The sequence below is a fragment of the Pygocentrus nattereri genome, chromosome 18 (genome assembly GCF_015220715.1).
Source record: "Pygocentrus nattereri isolate fPygNat1 chromosome 18, fPygNat1.pri, whole genome shotgun sequence".
Classification (NCBI taxonomy): domain Eukaryota; kingdom Metazoa; phylum Chordata; class Actinopteri; order Characiformes; family Serrasalmidae; genus Pygocentrus; species Pygocentrus nattereri.
The window spans coordinates 26,065,162-26,085,434 of NC_051228.1; the positions used below are offsets into that span (position 1 = coordinate 26,065,162).

The 20,273-nt window shown below is 38.0% G+C and overlaps 2 protein-coding genes across 3 annotated transcripts; one reads left to right on the forward strand and one right to left on the reverse strand.

Annotated features, from left to right (window-relative positions):
* The first annotated feature begins 519 nt into the window (after positions 1-519).
* si:busm1-57f23.1 (uncharacterized protein LOC368621 homolog) lies at positions 520-3,377 on the forward strand. Its single transcript, XM_017700183.2, has 4 exons — positions 520-700; positions 1,660-1,811; positions 1,954-2,055; positions 2,198-3,377. The coding sequence occupies exons 1-4, from the start codon at positions 607-609 to the stop codon at positions 2,276-2,278; spliced, it is 429 nt and encodes a 142-aa protein (XP_017555672.2). The 5' UTR covers positions 520-606; the 3' UTR covers positions 2,279-3,377.
* Positions 3,378-3,743: 366 nt separating this feature from the next.
* rassf6 (Ras association domain family member 6) lies at positions 3,744-19,863 on the reverse strand. 2 transcript variants are annotated; one of them, XM_037547077.1, is made up of 11 exons: positions 19,658-19,863; positions 16,991-17,061; positions 15,116-15,194; positions 12,484-12,638; positions 12,238-12,338; positions 10,551-10,744; positions 10,253-10,354; positions 9,233-9,284; positions 5,949-6,067; positions 5,766-5,863; positions 3,744-3,999 (listed from the first exon to the last, which is right to left on the reverse strand). In XM_037547077.1, exons 2-11 carry the CDS (start codon positions 17,059-17,061, stop codon positions 3,924-3,926), a joined length of 1,047 nt encoding a protein of 348 aa, XP_037402974.1. In that variant the 5' UTR covers positions 19,658-19,863; the 3' UTR covers positions 3,744-3,923. The 2 variants fall into 2 exon arrangements, with proteins under 2 accessions (XP_037402974.1, XP_017555671.1); XM_017700182.1 differs by having other exon boundaries at positions 16,991-17,067.
* Between the last annotated feature and the right edge of the window lie 410 nt (positions 19,864-20,273).

Below are 20,273 nucleotides of genomic sequence, written 5' to 3' on the forward strand. Positions count from 1 at the left end.
CTGTGAGACGAACTCAACACTCTGAGTCTGAAGGTGCTCTCAGAACAATGGACTGACCACCCAAGAGTCCAGACTTTAGCATCACTGAAAGTGTTGATTTTTTTCCTATTGCGAGAAGCAGAAAATGCAACCAACTTCTAAGACTGAACTTTGGAGGCGTGGAAAAATATCCCTGCAGGTTTTTCTGAAAAACTGAAAGCAAGACTGCTGAAAAGAATGGAAGCTGTAATAAAAGTGAAGATTTCTGTGTAATTTCCTTTAAAATATGTTTCCTGCTATTTTCCTGATGCTGAAAATTCAGTAACTTTTACTCGATGGCTGTTTTAACTAATACAATAATGAATGAAGGGTGGTTTCTGACTTTTGCACAGGACTGCATGTACACAGACAGTCCCCTGACTCACTGCATATACACACACACACACACCTGCATACACACACACATGCACAGTCTGGCATTCTATACAGCTCACACACTCCACCCACCCTGCCAGGAAGGGTGTAAGCTATCAGCCTGGTTTGACATTCTCGAGCTAAAGGAACTCCCTCACTCTCTCCTTTTCACTTCTCTCTCATTACTGCCTTAGACAGCACACGGCTAGAATCATGGATCTGTACCTCGTCCTGCTGTTTGGCTTTCTCTCAGTGGTCCAGCTGAGTCAAGCCCAACCACCAGTGGAGGAGGAACCCGTTATAGCAAGTGAGTAGATTTTATTATGAATTCATTATTATTATGATTTAAGCTGTTCAGGCAGCATTTGAAATTTTACATGTGAGCTGTTTTGTGATTAGGCTAACATGTATGTTAACACACAATACTATGCCAAAAGCAGTGACTATGTTTTTGTTTCTTTGATTTCAAGTTAAAACTGAGTTAAAAACAATATTAACATTTGAAGACGTTTTTAACAGAAAAGGAGATGACCACCTCAAGTACTAAACCTAACATGACATTTTTCAGTGTTTACTGTGTCCACTCTTTATCTTTATTACAGTGGTCATTCTTTTCAGGAATCTTGCTTTCAGTTTTTCAAAGAAATGTGGAGGGATATTTTCACACCTCCAAAGTTCAGTGATAAAAGCTCTATTTTCCTTTTTTTTCGATATTATTTATAATAAGTTCTCCAGTTTTGGAAACTCCTGCTTTTTCATTTCTTTTCCTTTCACGTTCCCTTTCCTTAGACAAGTGAATTGTATAATATGTTATCTCCAGTGAAATATCTCCAGTACAAATGAATGACTTATTTATACTACATGACAGTTTGAACAGAAATGGAATAAATGATGGATGATCTCTGACTTTTGCACAGCACTCTATAATTATGTGCTGGTATTAGAGTTCAGCATATCTGTTGTGTGATGTCACAGTTTATTTTAAAAACCTGAACCTATTTTAAGAAATATAGCTCTCTATTTGCGTTAAAAGTATGACCTAATATGTTTGACTTAACTGGGCACAATGATAAGTTTACAATAACAAACTATGGAGCCTGTAGTCGCTCAATGTGACATGTTTCTTTCCTCTTAAAATAAAACACATGCATCGTTAGAGTCATTAGGGTTCTGTTTTACATTAGCGGCACTCATTGACCTGTAATATCATAAAGAAAGCCAGACTTTACTGAACTCTGGCTTGTCTACCCTGTTCTCCTCTTTAAGTAAATATGGAGCCCCTGGGAGGCTGGATTGAAACCCATCCTGAAAGACCAGATGTCCAAAAAGCTGCTAGAAAAGGTTTGGAGAAATTTAACATGAAATCCAAGGCCAAGAAGTACTTCAAGCTTCTGGACATCACATCCGCACAAATACAGGTACACTATTGTTTTCTCTGACCAGTGCCAACAACTTACTCTCTCAGTGATTAAAGACAAACACGTCATGTTCAGTCAACTATTAATAGCTAATAGTCTGTGAGCTGTACTCTGTCCACAACCAGTGTGTTTGTGCCGGCAGGTCACCAATATGATAAACTTCAAGATCGAAGCGACTGTTGCAAAGACAAAGTGCCTAAAAACTGAGCCGGCAGATTTGGAGTCCTGCGCTTTGGGCCGAAAGGTATTATTCCTATTATCTTTTCTGCTTCTATTAAATGTTCTATCATTATTTTCTATTTAAAACAGTCGTTGACAAACCATCAAGCCTTTAGATTGTATTACCATTACAGACTTTTCAAATCACTTCTTTTTATTTTCTTTAGCGGCTGACATGCAAGTTTGAAGTTCAGTACAACCCGAGGAATGATAAGTACGTAGTGAAGGCAGTTTCTTGTAAGAAATGATCCGGCTTTTAATGTGGACCTGAGTGTGAACAGATTATAATTACTTATGTACAGTACTGCCCAAAAGTCAGAGACCACTCTTCATTTCTTTAATTTCCCGTCAAAATGGCCATTAAGTACAAATTATTCATTCATCAGGAGATATTTCTGAAAAGATTAGATATAAGACAATCCACTTGCATAAGGATGAGGAAAGTCAATGGAAATTAAGCAAAAAACAAGTTTCCAGAACAGAAGTTTAAAAAATACATAAAAATGGAATTCCTAACAAGCACCTGCAAGACCTGGTAAACCACTAGAACTCTCCCAAGCTCTACTTAAAGCTCTCATCTTTCTGAGAGAGGAAATTCAAGCTCAACTCTTGCTTAAGATCTGAAAATGTCCACAGGAATTTACGTCCATCCTGTGAGAAGAACTCAGTGCACTGGGTCTGAAAGGATGTGTAGCTGTCAATAAGGCCTTAGCGGGAAAAGTAAATAACCAAAAAATTACAAGTGAAAAAAGCTTCTCTTCCCAGAACATTAGACTGGGATTACTGGGATTCCCAGAAACAGAAAATGCAACCAACTTCTAAGTCTGAACTTTAAAGGTGTGGAAAAAGATGCTGATTTGGATATTTCTGAAAAGCTAAAGGCAAAAAAGAATTTAAGCTGTAACAAAGGCAAAGGTTGGACACACTAAATACTGAATATTTTGATATTATTTTAGTTGTTGAAGCTTGTGTGGCATTTTCTGTTAAATATCTATATATTTTTATATCATCTTCAGCTTTTCTGGCAGAGGAAAATGAAGTACTTGTTGGCCATATTTTGACTAGGAATGGCATGAATGAAGGGTGGTCTCTGACTTGTACACTTCTTATAAAGCATGTTTGTCACTGTTGGGGTGGAGGAACCTTCTCTCTCTTAGATGATGTCTAACTGTTGTAGGGAATGACTTGAGGTTTGTTGATGTACTAAAACAGAATGGCTCCCTCTGGAAGGGAAGAACTATTTTGATACTAAAAAAATTGAGAAGAGTCATTGTAAAATCTACATTTTGTAAGACTTGGAAATGGAAATGAATCTGTGAATTCTGAAAATAAAGAGATATGACTTTAGACTGTGTGTCGTTATTGTGGCGCAAACTCATCAATAGCATTTATAGCTTTAGTTTAGAGGTTGCTGTGGAGAATAACTGTGATGATGGAACATCTTTTGGAGAGATTTGGCGCGTGTTTGAAGTAGCAGACAGGGAGTGCGTCTGGCAGGCTGCTGCGGTGATGTACCAACTGGTCCACCATCAGTCATTTACAGCCATGACACTGTTTTTTCCACTCGTCTCCAAGCAACACTTTCTTCATTTCCTTTTTTTAGACTGGATTCCCACCCGTTTTTCCACACTGCTCTGCATTTAGAGCATTTACAGTTCAAAAGAGCTCTATAGTACAACACACAGTTATGTAGAAATGACCAGAGTTCTCAAAGAAGTTAAAGGAACAAAATTATATTCAGAGTTTTACAGTATTTAAATTACAATAGCACAGCCACAAAACCACAACAATGCAGAATTACATTCTTCTATTCAATGCTACAGTATAAAACAGTCATAGTTTCAGGTCACCGAACTGAGGACAGACCTGTCTGCAACAAAGTACTTCAGTCTTTTACACAGTCGTCTCTGTCTTTGACGTCAGCTTTGAGTTCAAGCAGTGTGAGAGGAAAATGTGCTGCTGCCTATACCTGCATAATAAAACATAACAGTTAATTATTATCTGTCATCCTGAGCTTGATGTATGTTCAGAATGGTTATAAGGTCAATCTGGGAACTAACCACTGTTAAAATGCAAGACTTTAGATCAACTGTCTCCTTCTTAAGCCAGGTGTAATCTAACATGGGTTTTTGAGGGGGTTAATATTATGCAGTACAACAACAGTGTTACTAGTTTACTAACTAGACAGGTGAGCAGTGTTTGCTAAAAGGCTGCCTACAGTGGAATATGCCAAAGGCTGTGTAAAACATGCCAAAACAGAGAGAAATACGCCAGTAAAAGTGTTAAAACAAAGATTGTCTGAATCTTCTTTGGGTAAATATGCCAGTGGCTGAGCAAATAATATTAAGTCTGCCAATGGCTAAGGGATATGTGGCAGCAACTACGTTCAATCTGCCAGTGGAGTGCAGTAGTAAGTTAACTGAGTTTAACCTGCCCATGGCTGGAGTGGAATAACCATTTGTGTTTGAGCTTTGAGTGACTTGAAAATCCTGAATTACTCTAAAGAGCAGCCACTTATGCCACAAATCAGCTCAGAGAAAGTCTGTGAATGAAAGAGGAGGTAACACCAGCATATCCATATCATTATAGAATGATGGAACCAGACCGTCAATGTGGCTAATTTGATGATCATATTGTCAAGCAATGAGTATTTGCAGCAAATACACGAAGAACAAACCCTGTTCTTCCAATATGGAGGAATGATTCCATAATGCAGCGGGACATGATGTCTATTCCTAAGCCTAAACCATGTTTTGATAATAGGCGGTGGGTTTTACTGCAGTGACAATAATTGAGGAGGAACGTCAAATATGCAGGGCATCTGTCCAAAATGGAGCTCTGACACTCACGCATGAAGTAAACAGTGTTGTCAAATACAATGGAAGTGTTTTGGTTTTGTTGTTGACGTGCACTTTTTCACTTGCTGTAGTTGCTCTCGACAGTCTTGTTACTTGTAACGAAGTTGTGGCTGTTATGGGCGAATAGAAGGGAATGGCTATCATTCATTGACATTGCAAGGTCAGAACTAACCGTGGTGTAATAGATAATTAGTTCTTTATGCTTTGCTGTGGAGGTTAAGCAAGCTGTGTATAAGCACTTAAACGCCTGTGTCAGCAATTGGAGTACCTTAAAGTAACTGCTGAATTCACTAATTAGAAGGGCGTTTACATACTTGTGGACATTTATTAAAAAGGTGATAACTACTGTTAGTCTAAAGACACTTTGCGCCTGTAGGGGTGGCCAGTTTAGCAGATTATCTACTAAGCACTTTCATGCACACAAACACAGGCACAAAATAATGACATTTTCACAAGATTGGGACTCAATGCATTAGTGTATGTCATGAGAAAGTGTGTGATTATTTCAACATATAATTATTTAATATAATATTTCAATATACATTTTTAGACTTTTTTAAACATACAAGGAAATTAGTAAACATCTTTCTGTTTCTGGATTTACTGAACTTGAAATTAACGCAATTATTTGGAAACATGAAATGCATCAAATAATCCTTCTGCTACACAAAGAACAAAATAATGAATAACTTATTAATTTAGAGCAATCCAGGAATAAAACTCCTATAAATACATACATAATGAGACAAAGTGCTAAAATGCTGCTGTGCATGTATAGACATTCTCAATAGTCACTGGGCAGAATGTTAGTAAATGTGGCCCAAATAATGCACATTTGAAAGATCTCCAGATAAAAGCTTCTTTTAGTAAGACTCACTTAGAAATGATGCGCTGTATCTCTTGGCTCTCCTCCTCTTGTAGCTTTAGCAGCACTCGCTGCAGAATGGGTAGCTCTAAATTGACGTACTGTGCCACCTAATAAAGCATTAAAGAGTTAGATTGGGTTCAGTAACGTAGGATGGATACGTAGCATAAAAAGATATTGTAGGGCTATACTTACATCCATGCTAACCTCTTCTTCATCTGTGTCCATGAGGAAAAATTTCGCAATGCTCTCTGAGGGTCCCTGAAGAAAACGCTCCCACAGAGGAAGGTCTGAGCTGCTCAGCTTTCGTCTTTCTGTGATCAATTCATAGAGTAAAATCAGGATTTTGAAATAGAGATATTTGAATTCTGTAGGCCATGTCGATTTTCAGTACTTAAACATTGGCACCTCAAACAGTTAAAGGTACTTGAGTATCCAGGTACATCCCAAATGTTTGGTGGCCAAAACCTGGGCTTCTGCAGGGCAGACAGACAGACACCCCTTCAAACAGCACTGTGTAAACTATAATCCTAAATCATCACACAGTTGCTTCACTTCTATGTTATGTTGAAAAGTAATTTTACTTATGTGGTTTCTGACATACAGCACTGCAAAAATGGTAACTTGTCAAGTGAAATGATCTTAAATCTAGTCAATATGTCCTATTTTGAGATGGTTATGCACTTTTTACGAGATTATCTAGTTTATTTGTAGACATTTTTAACTTTTATCAGGTATTTTTATAAATTAAAAACTGGCAGATAATTTTGCTGGTTTCCAGCACTTTTTTAAAACTAGCAAAATTATTTGCCAGCAAAGTGACATCATTTTACTCAACAATAGTAACTAAAAGAAGTCAAACATATTTGTAAATAAGATAGACTTGGAATTAGATAGATATGTTAAGCTTACAACAATCTCAACATGAGAAATATTAAATTTGTTGACTATGATCATTTTACTTGACATTTTTGGAGTGTGTTATCTATAAAATGTCTATTAAAAGGGGTCTGCCCTATGTTTTTAGGGCCATATGTTCCCTGGTTTATTTATTTGCTCACTGAAATGTCATCCCCAGGGTCCTATGATCCATTATTGATATTTTCTAGAAAACAACTGACCCCACTGGTTTTAGCAGGAGCTTCTGTGTTTGTAAAAATGGCATCTGATGACTCTTTAGTGTTTCACAAATATGTTTGCTTAGCAAAAACATTCTTCTGAAATGTAAATGGTAACTGTATTCTGAATAATGGAATTACAAAATGTAACACAGATTGAAGTTAGCATTCAGTAATCTCAGTAAAGGTTCCCGATGAGAAATGTGTTGCTGGCATTTAATTTAAAACGCACATATATCTTAAAGAAACAATACAATTTCTCAACTTCAGCATTTCATATGTTGCCTTTGTACTATTTTCAGTTAAACACAGGGTTTACATGATTTGCATATTATTGTATTTTATTTTTATCAACACATCCCAACCTTTTTGAAAATGAGGTTGTAGAATCCTAGAAACAGAGAACCCTAGGAACATAGATACACTCCCCTCAAAGTATGTCATGAAGCTAAAAATAGTGACATCAGCCTTCTTTTGCACTAAGACATACTGTTATGCATAGAAATGGACAAAAGTAGTTGTTACTATTAGTTTTAGCGATGAGACAAACTTTTGTTCATTTTACAGATAACAGATTGTCACGCAGTGTCAGAAAGAACAAAGGGAAGTCTAGTAGAGATGATAACTTGATGTAAGAGGCAATTGTATAATGCATTAGCCGTGAAGTTTGCACAGTTCTGCTTGGTGGGGCATAAACTTTCATCATCGTTAGCTACATTGGTTTCAGTGCAAAACTGCTGAAGCAAACAACAGATGCCTGGGATTATTGCAGACTGAGTCAGTACTGCAATTATATACCAAATAAGACGTCTTTGGCACTTCCATATCTGGCCAACATCATCATTTGTCTGAAAATGAGCCAACGCAAGAGCTTATCTTGGTTGTGGTGGTGTATTTTGACTGACTTCTTCAGAAAGCCATCCTTAATCAAATTTAGGAAGCTTGAGGACTAGTGGGCTCATATGATAAGACCATATGACTAACTAACAGACACTGTGTTGGTTTCTTCTAGGACTGGAACATCAGAACAGGAAGTGCAGACTCATATGTTATTGATAAACTCAAATAAGGACACCATGAGCCTTGGAAGATTGTGCCTGCCCTAATATGATGTCAGACAGTGGGTACAAACACACAGAAGGAGCTGTTAGGCCTTTTGAGCCTCTGGATATGGTAACTGAAAAGCTCTCATAATCCAGTGGGTGAGGTGCTGATTAAACAAAATGCAGCCTTGAGCTAGTTTGCATAAACAGATGGAAACTTGCTAACTTCACCACTCCTGCACAAACAAGCTGAGTCTGCCGAGGACATAATCCGAGCAGCAGCCAGTGTTCAAAAACAGAGTCATTAAACTGGCCTGTAAATGTGCCGTTTAATCTTAAAACACTCTAAAATGTTGTCTGGTTGAATTAACTATAACTATTTCAACTTAGACTGCATAGAGGAAGGTTTTAGATTATTTCTCAAAACTAGCCCATATCGTGAAACAAGTACCGCAGACAAACAGCAACATACACGGTGTGTCCAAAAGTTTGTAGACACCTGCTCACCCAGTGTTTCCTCTAATCTCAAGGGTAGTAATAGAGAGTTTGCCCCATTTTCACTGTAGTAACAGCCTCTACACTTCTGAAAAGGCTTCACACTAGAAGCTGGAACACTGCTGTGAGGATTTGATTGCATTCAACCAGAAAAGCAAATGTGTACATATGTTTATAACCCGCTAGCAGATGTATGGCATCGGGCATGGCGACCTTAGGTTCTTGTATGGCTGCACCAGTCAGTCCCCTTCTATGGGCAATTATTTTCTATGGTGATGATACAAGTTGTGTGTGTGGATTCCCAGTGTCAGCAATGGGTGCACTTTAAAGTAGCTGAATTCAGTAATTAGAGAGGATGTCTACGCTATATGTCCAAAGGTATCCAGGCACCTCTTCTAATTAGTGAATTCAGCTACTTTTAGATGCACCCACAGAGAAGCATTGGCAATAGAATGGGACAGTCCAGTGCTATACATAAACCCAAGGTTACCATGCAGCTTTGGGCTGTGGAGCATTCTCTGGAGTGATTGAGCTCCATCCAGTATCTCTGGGATGAGCTGCAGTGATCCAGAACTGATCTGCCAACATAGGTACCTGACCTCACTAATGCTGTTATGGCTGAATGCAATCAAAATCCTCACAGCAATATTCCAACATCTAGTGTAAAATCTCCCCAGAGGATCAAACTTTGTTACTATAACAAAGGGTAGACAAGCTACTTATTAACACCCTTGATTTCAGAAGAAATGTTGTATAAGCAGGTGTCTGCAAAATTCTGTACATGTAGTGTGTTGATTCACATTAAACTTTAAAGTAAACATACCTCCACTTTGATGAATGCAATATAGCGCAAATTCACTCGGATCATTTTCTACCTGTAACAAAAATGATTGCATGTCAACATGTTTGTACGAATCACAGAATAAAAAAAGTATAACGTACACTCCACTATGTGGTGGTAGGTATAGTGTAGTGAGTAACACCGCTGTTGACCAGGGTTCAGTCCCCAGGTGATAAGCACCCTATACTATACCAATTAGAGTCCTTGGGCAAGACTCTTAACACTACCATTGCCTACCTGTGTAAAATGATCAAATTGTGACTCACTCTGGATAAACGCCTTAAATGTAATGAGATACTATATGAATTTGTATGATGTATATCTCATAACATACTGCACAACAGTCAAGAGACAGCATTCCATTTATTTTCCACTCAAAGTAGCCATTAAGTAAAAGTTATTAGTTTTTCAACATCAGGAAAAATATTTTTTTCAATTCCTTTCAGTTTTTCAAAGAAATCTGCAGTAATATTTTTCCACACATCCAATAAATGCCAAACACATTCAGTGATGATCAAAGTCAGTGATGTTGAGGTCTGGACTGTGAGGTGGCCAGTCCATTGATCTGAGAACACCAGCAGCTTCTTTATGTGGTTTGCAAATTCATTTTCTCTGTAATATTTTCTTGACAGCTACACATCCTTTCTCCTGTGGATTTATCAGACCTGAAGTAAGAGTGGAGCTTGATTTTCCCCTCTTTCTCAAAAATGAAAGCTTTGAATGCTGTTCATCTCATATTGACAGTTTTGGGGGGTCTTCCAGGTCTTGCATGGTCCTTTTTTTTCCTTTAATAACTCTGGTTTTGGAAGTTTTTTTTTTTACTTTTTTTCTTTTGACCTTCCTCTCCATATAAACGTGTATTATTTTATATCTAACCTCCTCTGAAACATCTCAAAATAGCTTTCACTTAATGGTCATATTGACTAGAAATTAAATAAATGAAAGGTGATCTCTGGTTTTTGCACATTGTTGTATATAACAGTAAAATAGTATGAGCCATACCTTAAATTTGTGTAAAAGTTGACTGATGACCTCATGCGTTCTCATTCTGCTGTTGATGCGGACGTTTGTGGTTGCTCCGTATGATGGTGTAAAGATTGAAGTCTAAAAAAAAGAAACCATCCTCATTCTTTTGATCTAAGGTGCTTAGAACTATCCACATGTACAGTGAATATGTGTGCCTGCTCTGCTGTAATGCTCAATTCATCAGCTCATTAATAAGGACCTTCATGAGGATAAAATGAGTGTGTTAGAGCAGGATTCACTGTCTCAGTCACTGAATTCTCAGCAGTTCTCTGACCTTGTAATTATAGAAATGGCCGTTAATGGAGAAGCGATGCTGTCTGTCCCTCTGTCTCTCCTCCGTTGTCTTGTTTTGTACTCTCTTTGCCACCAGAGAGGCATCGCTCCTCGTGCGAAACAGGCTGGAACTCTCTTCTATAATGGCTTTGGGGCGTGGGGCTCTGAGCGTCCTGCTGTCAAACTCACTGTAGTCTACATTAAAGCAGGGAAATTGGAAGTGTCAATCACAATCACGGCATTTACATTCACTATATACACTCACCGTCCACTTTATTATGTACACCTTGCTAGTAAAAGGTTGGACCCCCTTTTGTCTTCAGAACTGCCTTAATTCTTCATGGCATACTTTTAACAAGGTGTTGGAAACATTCCTCAGAGATTTTGGTAGGTTATTTGAGTTACTGTTGCTTAAATCACCTTTCTTCCCCCATTCTGATGCTCGGTCTGCACTTCAGCAAGTTGTCTTGACCACCTCTACATGCTTAAATGCATTGAGTTGCAGCCATGTGATTGGCTGATTAGCTGTTTGTGTCAACAAGCAACTGAACCTAATAAAGTGGCCAGTGAGTGTATATCTTCTCTTTTCCTCAATGATCCTAATGCTCCCTGCTTTACTAGCACAGAGTAATAAAATCCATATTAGAGGTCTTGATAGCTGATCATTTGAAGCTTGGCGATGTGAGGCCACCGATGTCTGTACCACCTCTCTGAGCTGTAAAAGTTGTACGTTGCTTTGACAGTGGTGGTCTACAGTCTGAGTCGCTGGTGTTGGGATATAATAGTGTAATAGTGTCAAAGTTACTTCATGTGCAAGGGTGTTAGCTTGGTTGCAGCATGAGTGAATCAATATTCATATTTCAGCTCCTTAATAACCTTGTAATTTTAAAAATTCAGTGATATTCAGGGGAAAAGTGTACACAGAATAAACCTTATTGGCTTTTTAAAAAGACTGCATGAAAGTAAATGGTTTATTTAATGCACAGCTTGTGCAGGTATTGTCTAGCGCTACATTTAAGAATCTTTTGCTAGCTTGCTACGTTTGTTCAGTTAGGCAAGTCAAAATGCGAGTAACCCTTGATGGTTTAGACACACAATGAAGTCCACAGCACAAAACTACACTAGAGTTTTCAAATTATGCAAACCCCCCTAACCCCCCCCCCCCAAAAAAAACAGATATAAGGATAACATTTCAAATGAATTACATTCCATACATATTATAAATCATAATCAAAATCTAGAACATAAATATCTATGTGTGTGTTTTATTATAACTTCTGACAGTCATTTTAGGTTCATCTACAGCGTGTTTCATTTATTTTGGACAAAAAAATTATAAGAATTTATCTTGCAGCTTTCTATTAACTATTGCCACCATACTGCTTTAATATTATTGAAAATATCTAAAGTTTCCAACTGAAATTCCTCCAATTATCTAATAATTATTGATTAATATAGTGTTATAGAGTAATATAGTGTTCCTAATAAATAACTGGTATACTGGTATATACATATGATGGGCTATGTAAGGGGTCTTTCATTAGTATTTGTCCTGAAATCATTTATCACCTGTAATTAAACTACTGTGATCTAAAAACACAGCAAAAAAGGCACAGTGTTTTAGCATAGTGTGTCCCTGTTATAGTGATATGTCCTTTAATATGACTGTGCTTTGAAAGTAATGTAACCTGCAGCACAGCTTTCCAGAGTCTCTGCACCATCTTTAAGGATTTCTTCCAGTTCATCAATGTGATGAAGGTTGTCAAATTCTCCCCAGCGGGTCATTCCCCTAAAAATAACACGAAAACACCAAAACTTTTAGTATTATATAAAAAAAAATGCAAATAAAAGAGAGAAATGCATGACTGAAGCACATAAAGCATGTTAACTAAACAAAACCCTTTCTGTTGAAGGGACCACTGTAGGATACTAACCTCTTGTTTCCGAGTGGGCTGATGGGGTCTGGAGAAAAACCTGGTGGCTTGGAGCTGTCGGAATGTTTCTCATCCTGGATTTTGAGTCGGATCGGTCTCTTTATTCCCCAGGAGACCACCAGAAATCCCTCCAGTGTCACCTGCCCTGTGCTGTTCTGAATAGAAATGAAGCATCAAACAGACAAGCCTTTCCATATAAGACCAGAAGAGGGCAGTGCAGAGCGCATGTTTGCTGGGCTTGTTTGTACAGTGGCATGCTGGCCAAGGATGGGACATAAACTCCGAAACCAATCATACAGCCTTCTGTAGAATAGCTTATACAACATAATGCATTGACTCTCTGCAAAAGAGCTTTTATTTCCTCATTGCCCACTTACACGATAAGATCAGCAGCTGTCGAGTTAAAAGTGAGGCATGTTTGCCTTTCTTTTTGATCTTAATCCAGCTCTGTCCACTGAACTACTTTCACTCCTAAAAAAGACAACAACAGCTATCTAAAGTCAGTCTTTTGGAGCATGCCACATCAAACACTCATGATTGTTTATTTATGCCTTAGAAATCAGGTTTCTCTGAAAGTGAAGCAGGACCAGAATTGGATAAAGATCAAATATCTGGACAGCAGTACCAGTTCTGCTGCATTCAGAAAGTACCGGGAGTTCACCAGCATGACATACAAAAGCCAGACTGTAGGAATTAGTTTAGCTGATTTCTGTGATGATTTACCCCAGATGTAGAGTATCAACCAAGAAATGTCCGAACTGTCCAAATTTTACTTCATTAGTTTAGCACTGGAACTACAAGACTAACGCTACTAACAAATGCTGCAAGTCAATAGTCACCCAAATCTTTTCCATAAATACATCCCCAAAATTTCTCTCAATTCCCTCAAACCACATCCAGGTTTTTGTTAAGGTCACTCAGGGCACAGAATGACTTACTATAAAATGAGCATAACTTCACTGTGTAGCTGAATGCTGTGGGTAGTCACTCTAAACAATAGCTGTTGTGTTGAATTCTGACGGAGCAACATTGATGCTACAAATTATCTCCATGATTTTGATTGTTTCTTTTTACAGGTAACTGTTAGTTCAGAATTTTCAAACTGGAGATGAATATTTATAAACAGAAACACCAGAAACTGCAAACATAATCTAGGGTCCATTTGTGCACAAGACCCACATGAGCGTGAAAGAGAGTTGAATTCTGTGGAGGAGTCAGAATCCGGTAGAACACCTGCATAAGTTTTATTCTTTATATCTCACATCTGCACGTTTGCACACAAGTTTTTTGGGAACATATCTACAGAAAGGATTTGGGTGACTATTCTAGTACTGAAATATATTGTGCTCCACGTGTATATCATATTTTATTGTATTGCGCTGTGTTTTGTAGTTTATTGTTGAATGCACTGTGGATTGTAGTTTACTGGTATTGTATTGTTATTGTATTGCACTGCATGGCACAGAGTTCCATGTTCAACTCCATTCCTTTTTTCTGGATATCAACAGTGACTTTTTGTTTCTAGCAGTATCTGAGCTCAGGACTGTCTTTTTCTCTAACCTATTGGTAACTAGTACAGATACTCTTTCTAAATAGACAAAGCACTCCTTGTAAGTCACTCTGGATAATAGCATCTGCTAAATGCTGTAAATGTAAATGTAGTACTTGTTAGCAATATGTTATTCTAACCTTTAGCACTAAGCTAAAGAGGAACATTTGGACTTCAAACATGTCTTGGCTGATTGATTATTTCTGATGTAAGTGGAAAACTGTAATATTGTGTTTTTAAAAGTTTCTTTAGAAAACACTATCTGTCCCTTAATGCTTTCATTTTAATGTACGTAAAAAGTCAAAGTAAAAAGATGCCATTTCAATCAGTTTTGGAGCATTTCTGTTGGACCATTCATCAAGAGATTTTCATACAGCATAAAGGACGGTGGCTGAGCTCAAATGATGCGGAACAATAAAAATGTTATATATAACACTGTAGAACAGCCCTTAAATTCCCAAGCTTATTACAATATTAGGACTTATTATTATATAGTTATATGAAAACCAATTACAAACTGACTTATTTCCAATTTATTGGCATGCGGAATGTAAGCCTGGACCATCCAGCAGCTCTTGGCCAATTAATGGGTTAAAATCACTTAGATAAAAAGATCCATTGTGCTTTTAATATCAGAAATCAAAAGGCAAAGTGACATAACAATGAACACAAGAGACTGTACAATAGAAATGACTCAATAAGCGGAGGGTGGAGTGGATTTTCCATGAGATGCTTGACATTAAAAATATGAATTTTATAATTCACTAATTAATAACCACTAAACGATCTTTCTTAACCTTTCTGGGAAGTTTGTTCTGTAGACCTGTGAAAATGTGTTCCTACCAAATTGACTTTTGGAACTAGACTAAAATCTGTAGAGCTGCCTTTGTGAAATAAGTGCACCTCTTCTTGTAAACAGAGTGGAAGTCCTAATAAATTGTGGGTTAGAAAAGCATAATAACCACTCAAGACAAATAAGGAAACCTACTTTGAGAATCAATGTGACAAAATCATAAAGGTTGTCTGAACTCAATGTCCTTAAAAAGCTATTAGGTCAATGATCTAATGAACTGTGATTGTTACCTCATGGATGTTTAGCTGCAGTTGAGACATGTCTTTCAGAAAGCAATTGTAGGTGTTTAGCATAGAGCAAAATCTTGTCCTATGAAAGAGAGGGAGGGGAATCCCATTATATTAAACTACACAATAAATAAATAAATAAATAAACAAAAGGGAAAGCAATGATTAGTGAACTCTGATTAGTCAATTGGAAATATGACAAAAACATGATTTTGGATGTTTTACCTTATGAACTTTACTTAAAATTTAAACTGTCAAATGTAAAATCACTTCAGCATCTATCACTGACAGGTCTGGACTGCAGGCAGGTCAGTCTAGGACTGCTGTTATAACATGGGCAGAATGTGACTTGGCTTTGTCATGTATAAAAGAGACGACATCAAAAGAAACATGAAAGAAATGTCACCTGGAAAGGAGCATATTGTCACTGTTAGGAGTCTTTGTACCTCCATTTTTTTTAATGTGGTAAAATTTTGGATCATAGACACACACACACACACACACACACACACACACACACACACACACACAGACACTTTCTAAGCCGCTTCTCCCTCAGGGTCGCAGAGGGGTGCTGGAGCCTATCCCAGCGGTCATCAGGCGGAAGGCAAGATACACCCTGGACAGGTCGCCAGTCCATCGCAGGGCAGACAGACAGACACAGACAGTCACTCACACCTAGGGGCAATGTAACATGTCCAATTGGCCTGACTGCATGTCTTTGGACTGTGGGAGGAAACCAGAGAAAACCCACACAGACACGGGGAGAACATGCAAACTCCACAAAGAGAGGACCCCACTCGCCCAGCTGAGGAATCGAGCCCAGGCCCTCCTTGCTGGGAGGCGACAGCACTACCCACTGCACCGCCCATAGAATGCTCCAAAATTATTGACAACAATTATTGTTACACTAACTTCCATTCATAATTAAGAACATCTTTTCTTCTCCTGTAAAGTTACCATTTGGTGATCTGAGGCTTTGTGCTGACAGCAACAATATGTTGCTCCAAAATGTATTTTTATCTTTCAGCATCAATAGTTGCTTCAAAGATATGTTACCTAGGCCATGAGCACTAATACAACTTCATTCTTTAGGCTGGAGCACCCAGCAGCCAATATTTCCTTGAACACTCTGAAAAATCACCGACCATAATATGCGTTTTCACTGTGCATCAATCCATTTCGGATGAGCTTGAGCCCAGAGAATTTGGCAGTGTTTCTGGATGTTGTTGACATATGTCTTCCACTGCAAATAGTGCAGTGTATTCCTACAGTATTCCTGAACCCATGCGATAATATCCATCACAGAAGCATGCCAATGTGCAGTCTAGGGAGTGAAGGTCCCAGGCACTCAGTTGTGGTTTTTGGCCATGCCCCTTGCATGGATTCACTGAATCTATTGATGATATTATGCTCCATAGAGGGTTCTCAAATGTTATTATTCACAGTATTCTCAACTGTTGGTTGGGAGTCTTGACCTGCCCTTGCTTATGAACCTGGATGTTCATTTTGTACCCAAGCATGGTTGCCTCACTGTTGAAGATTTGACAACATATCTATTCTTACACTGCAATATCCAACTTTTAAAATATGCTGCATGCATCGGTTTTTAAACTAGCATATATTTACAAAAAACAATGAAGGAGACAAGGTAAAACATTACATTTATTATTTTTATGTATTAAATGTATTTAAATGAAATGTTTTTTACTGTTTTCATTTAAATACAGGATCAAAGCGGATTCACAAATCACTGCTTTCTGTTTACATGTGCATTCATACTGACTTATTTGGAACTAAGGTTTGTGAATAAACAAACAAATAAACAAATAAATCATGAATAAAACATAATCCAACTTGTTGTGCTCAGTTGCTAACCTTGAAAATGTTCTCCCATCCCCGATGTGGACAACCGTGCGTGACTGACCCGCAGACATTTCCCAAACCATCTGGATCTACCAAGAGAACAAGTTTTTAATTCAGGAAACTGTCACTGACCACAGGACATCAAAACACTACTGCTTTTTAAAGAAAAGAGATGTGCTGTTATTTCTACAGTCAATCACTCCACAGTATATTCATCGCGATAGTTTTTTCTGGCACACTCTGTTGGTTCAACTCATAGTTTCTCAGCTGTGTCCAAACCTGCTCTTTCAGATTTGGAATTCCTGGTATTTGACTTATGCTTGTCAAATAGGCTGTGCTTGCGTGTGAGGGACCGACAGGCCCTTGTAGACTCAACATTTACACTTCAGTGTTCTTGAATGGCCTGAGAAACACTGAGCTTCCGAGTGTTTACTGCTATTCTGCTTTCACTTTGTTGTTTGTGCTTTCCTAAGAGTTTCTATTAAAGTCTATTGAAGCTCTAGCACAAAGGTTCTTGTTTGTACTAACAGTTTTGAGGTCTACCAGTAAAAAGCACCTAAAAATAAAGGTTCCTAAACAGTTCTAACTTCAAACAAGAATCTTTAAGAAACTTCACACTTAAAACCATCCACTAACCAATTCTTTGGAGAAGTAAAAGTGGTTCTTCTATGGCGTCACTCCAAAGAACCTTTTTTTGCACCCTTATTTTGAAGAAAGCTCATCAAAGCCTCTCAAACAAGTGGCAAAATATGTTTCACAAAAATACAACAGATGTCTAGTTGACTTGACTTGCCACTCCACCTCTAGACAATGGCCTCCAATTGAAACCTCCAAAGACAATAGAGCTGTAGTTTAGTGCTTTCAGGTGATCTCAATGCTCCAAACAAACAGTGAGATCACTCTGGACAAAGGGAAATTCATTAAAATATTTCAAGTGAAAACCAGTGTAACTGGAGGGAGCATTTTACCTACTCCATGCCCCACTCAGCTGAAAAACTCCCCTGAGAAATATAACCAGTGACAGTGCTAGAGAAAAGAACCAGATGTTCTAAGAGTTTTTGACTCCAAAAGCTACCTCACAAAAATAATCACATGAAATAGGTATGAATTTGGTGCCTGATGCGTGAGACATTGTTTTCAGATAGTTTTGAGATAAGCCTGTGAGCTAAAATGTATATGTTTCAAATATGTTCCTGATAGAGAGGCAAGATATTTCCCAAATAATTTTTTTCCGGATGTACCAATGTATCAATATTACATTTCAAAAACTCAGGAGACATGTGTAGGCTCACTGGCTGGTTTGGATAGTAAATACAGCGACTATATTTGCATTGCAAACATAGCAACTCTTGGTTCCATTCACTACCACTATGAAGAGATCAGAGTCAGTGACTTTCCCTACAATGAACCATTTCACATCAAACCACTCTGAATGACTTTGTGGAGACACTTTATTTTGAGTGGTTCTTTTAGAACAAACACTGAACAAACTCTCAGTAACATATAAAAAACATGGGGTTTAGGATTAAGATTAGGTTTTTGGTTGAGTTTAAGGTTAGAGTTAGGATTAGGGCCAGGTTTAGGGTTAGGTTTAGGGTAAAGGGTAGGTTTCTCATAATGGAAGAAACATATTAACAAAACATCTACTTAATGTAGGTAATGTCTCAACAGAACATCTATAAGATATGAATTTCACTGTATTCAGATGCTTCACTACTGCTGCTTCACTGATATGTCATTGATGTGTGACTGATAGTCTGTTAAGAGTTTATAATTCATCTACAACGGTCAAATAAAGTGTAATATTTTCCACATATTAGATTACATCAATAAAAGGCCTTTCTTAGACATGTATGTCCCAACCACCAGCCATTTAGGACTTGTTAGTTCTAAGTGGTGTAAACGAACATAACATTCCACATCCAGTGCAGCTAATAATTAATATGTGATCAATTCTGATCAATTCTAGCATTCCAAAGTCAGCACAGTTGAGTTGCTGCCATCAAACTGACACTTCGGTGCATTTACAATCCTAGTAGTTGCAGGATGAAAAGTATTAACAGGGAATTTTACACATTTTTCAACATTTCTGCACAATTCAGGAATAACGTTTGAGGTGTAAACAAATTCATTCATGGATTGATTTATGGAAAGAATTGATTCATCTAATCATTCATTGTGAACAAACTCACTGATGTGGGTTCACACTGGTGGTGATAGGAACCAGGGCTTGCAACATCTACCACACAAACATAGCCATTTTATTTATTATCCTAAACAACCAGGGAACCTAAAAGAGTGGTATATACAAAAATATAATATGGATTTGTGTGCTTTTTTGGCTTATGATGATTTTCATGTACCTCTTCACCATGAATGGATCACTTATAATGATCATAGGGGTTAATTGAAGAAAAACTAGGTGTTCACTGGTGTAACCATTTCTTGTGATAGGCATTAAAGGCAAGTGGAATTCCTCTTGAAGCTTAATGATGGAATAAGCTTGCTGGGGCTCATTCACAGAGCTCAAGTAAGCATTGCATCCCACAGTGTCATCAACTTCCAGGCTCAAGTGCTGACCGATTTTGCTGACAGCTTTAAAACAGCCGGACAAAGTCTTTGAACACAATATCACTAACACCAACTCTCTGCAGATGGCTGTAAACACTGCGCACTCACCTGTTTCCAGCTCAGATCTAATGTCGGACACTCAAACGGGCCCCATAACTTCTTCAGGAGATCCAGCAGCCACAGCAGGTTAACGTCAGACCAGCAGCCCAGTCAGCGTGTGAGCAGAGTGGGGTACAAGCAAGGGCTCGAGTGCCTGTAGGGTGTTAATAACCAGCACTTTCAGAGAGTTTAGTCAGTGTTGTGCTGTAACTAGAGCTGACTCACCTCTGTGCATTCTGGGAGTGTTTGGCAACTTGTGGACTTTTGAACACACCCATAGGTACATGCCTCTCACCTTGCTGTATGATTGCAGGTTAACCCTTTCTGCTCTGGCCGAGAGAATGCGCTCTATAAAGTAATGCATTCAAGAGCCCATATCCCACATTTTTCTTGCTTTTTATGTTTTCCCCTTTTAACATTTGTGTGGTGTTATGATTTAAAAAAAGGCCGTAATTAATTTTTACATGATCATTTACAAATCTTTTATAATCCCTTAGAATTAAACATGTTGTTTTTATAACTATGCCTTTAAGACTGATGTAAGTAAATGGCCTCTGTTTTGATTGGCTGTGTATTGAGGCTTATTCTAAAAATGGTCCAGGCTGAAACCCTTCTAAATAACTTC

What these genes read in the sequence shown, in the direction of transcription:
- rassf6 (XM_037547077.1), bottom strand. Translation starts at nt 17,061, where the DNA reads ATGGTTTGGGAAATGTCTGCGGGTCAGTCACGCACGGTTGTCCACATC. An exon ending in TCTGGAAAGCTGTGCTGCAG is followed by an intron (nt 10,745 to 12,237) that starts GTTACATTACTT and finishes GCTTTAATGTAG; the next exon opens with ACTACAGTGAGTTTGACAGC. An exon ending in GCCATTTCTATAATTACAAG is followed by an intron (nt 10,355 to 10,550) that starts GTCAGAGAACTG and finishes TCTTTTTTTTAG; the next exon opens with ACTTCAATCTTTACACCATC.
- si:busm1-57f23.1 (XM_017700183.2), top strand. Translation starts at nt 607, where the DNA reads ATGGATCTGTACCTCGTCCTGCTGTTTGGCTTTCTCTCAGTGGTCCAG. An exon ending in GGAGGAACCCGTTATAGCAA is followed by an intron (nt 701 to 1,659) that starts GTGAGTAGATTT and finishes CTCCTCTTTAAG; the next exon opens with TAAATATGGAGCCCCTGGGA. An exon ending in TCACATCCGCACAAATACAG is followed by an intron (nt 1,812 to 1,953) that starts GTACACTATTGT and finishes TTGTGCCGGCAG; the next exon opens with GTCACCAATATGATAAACTT.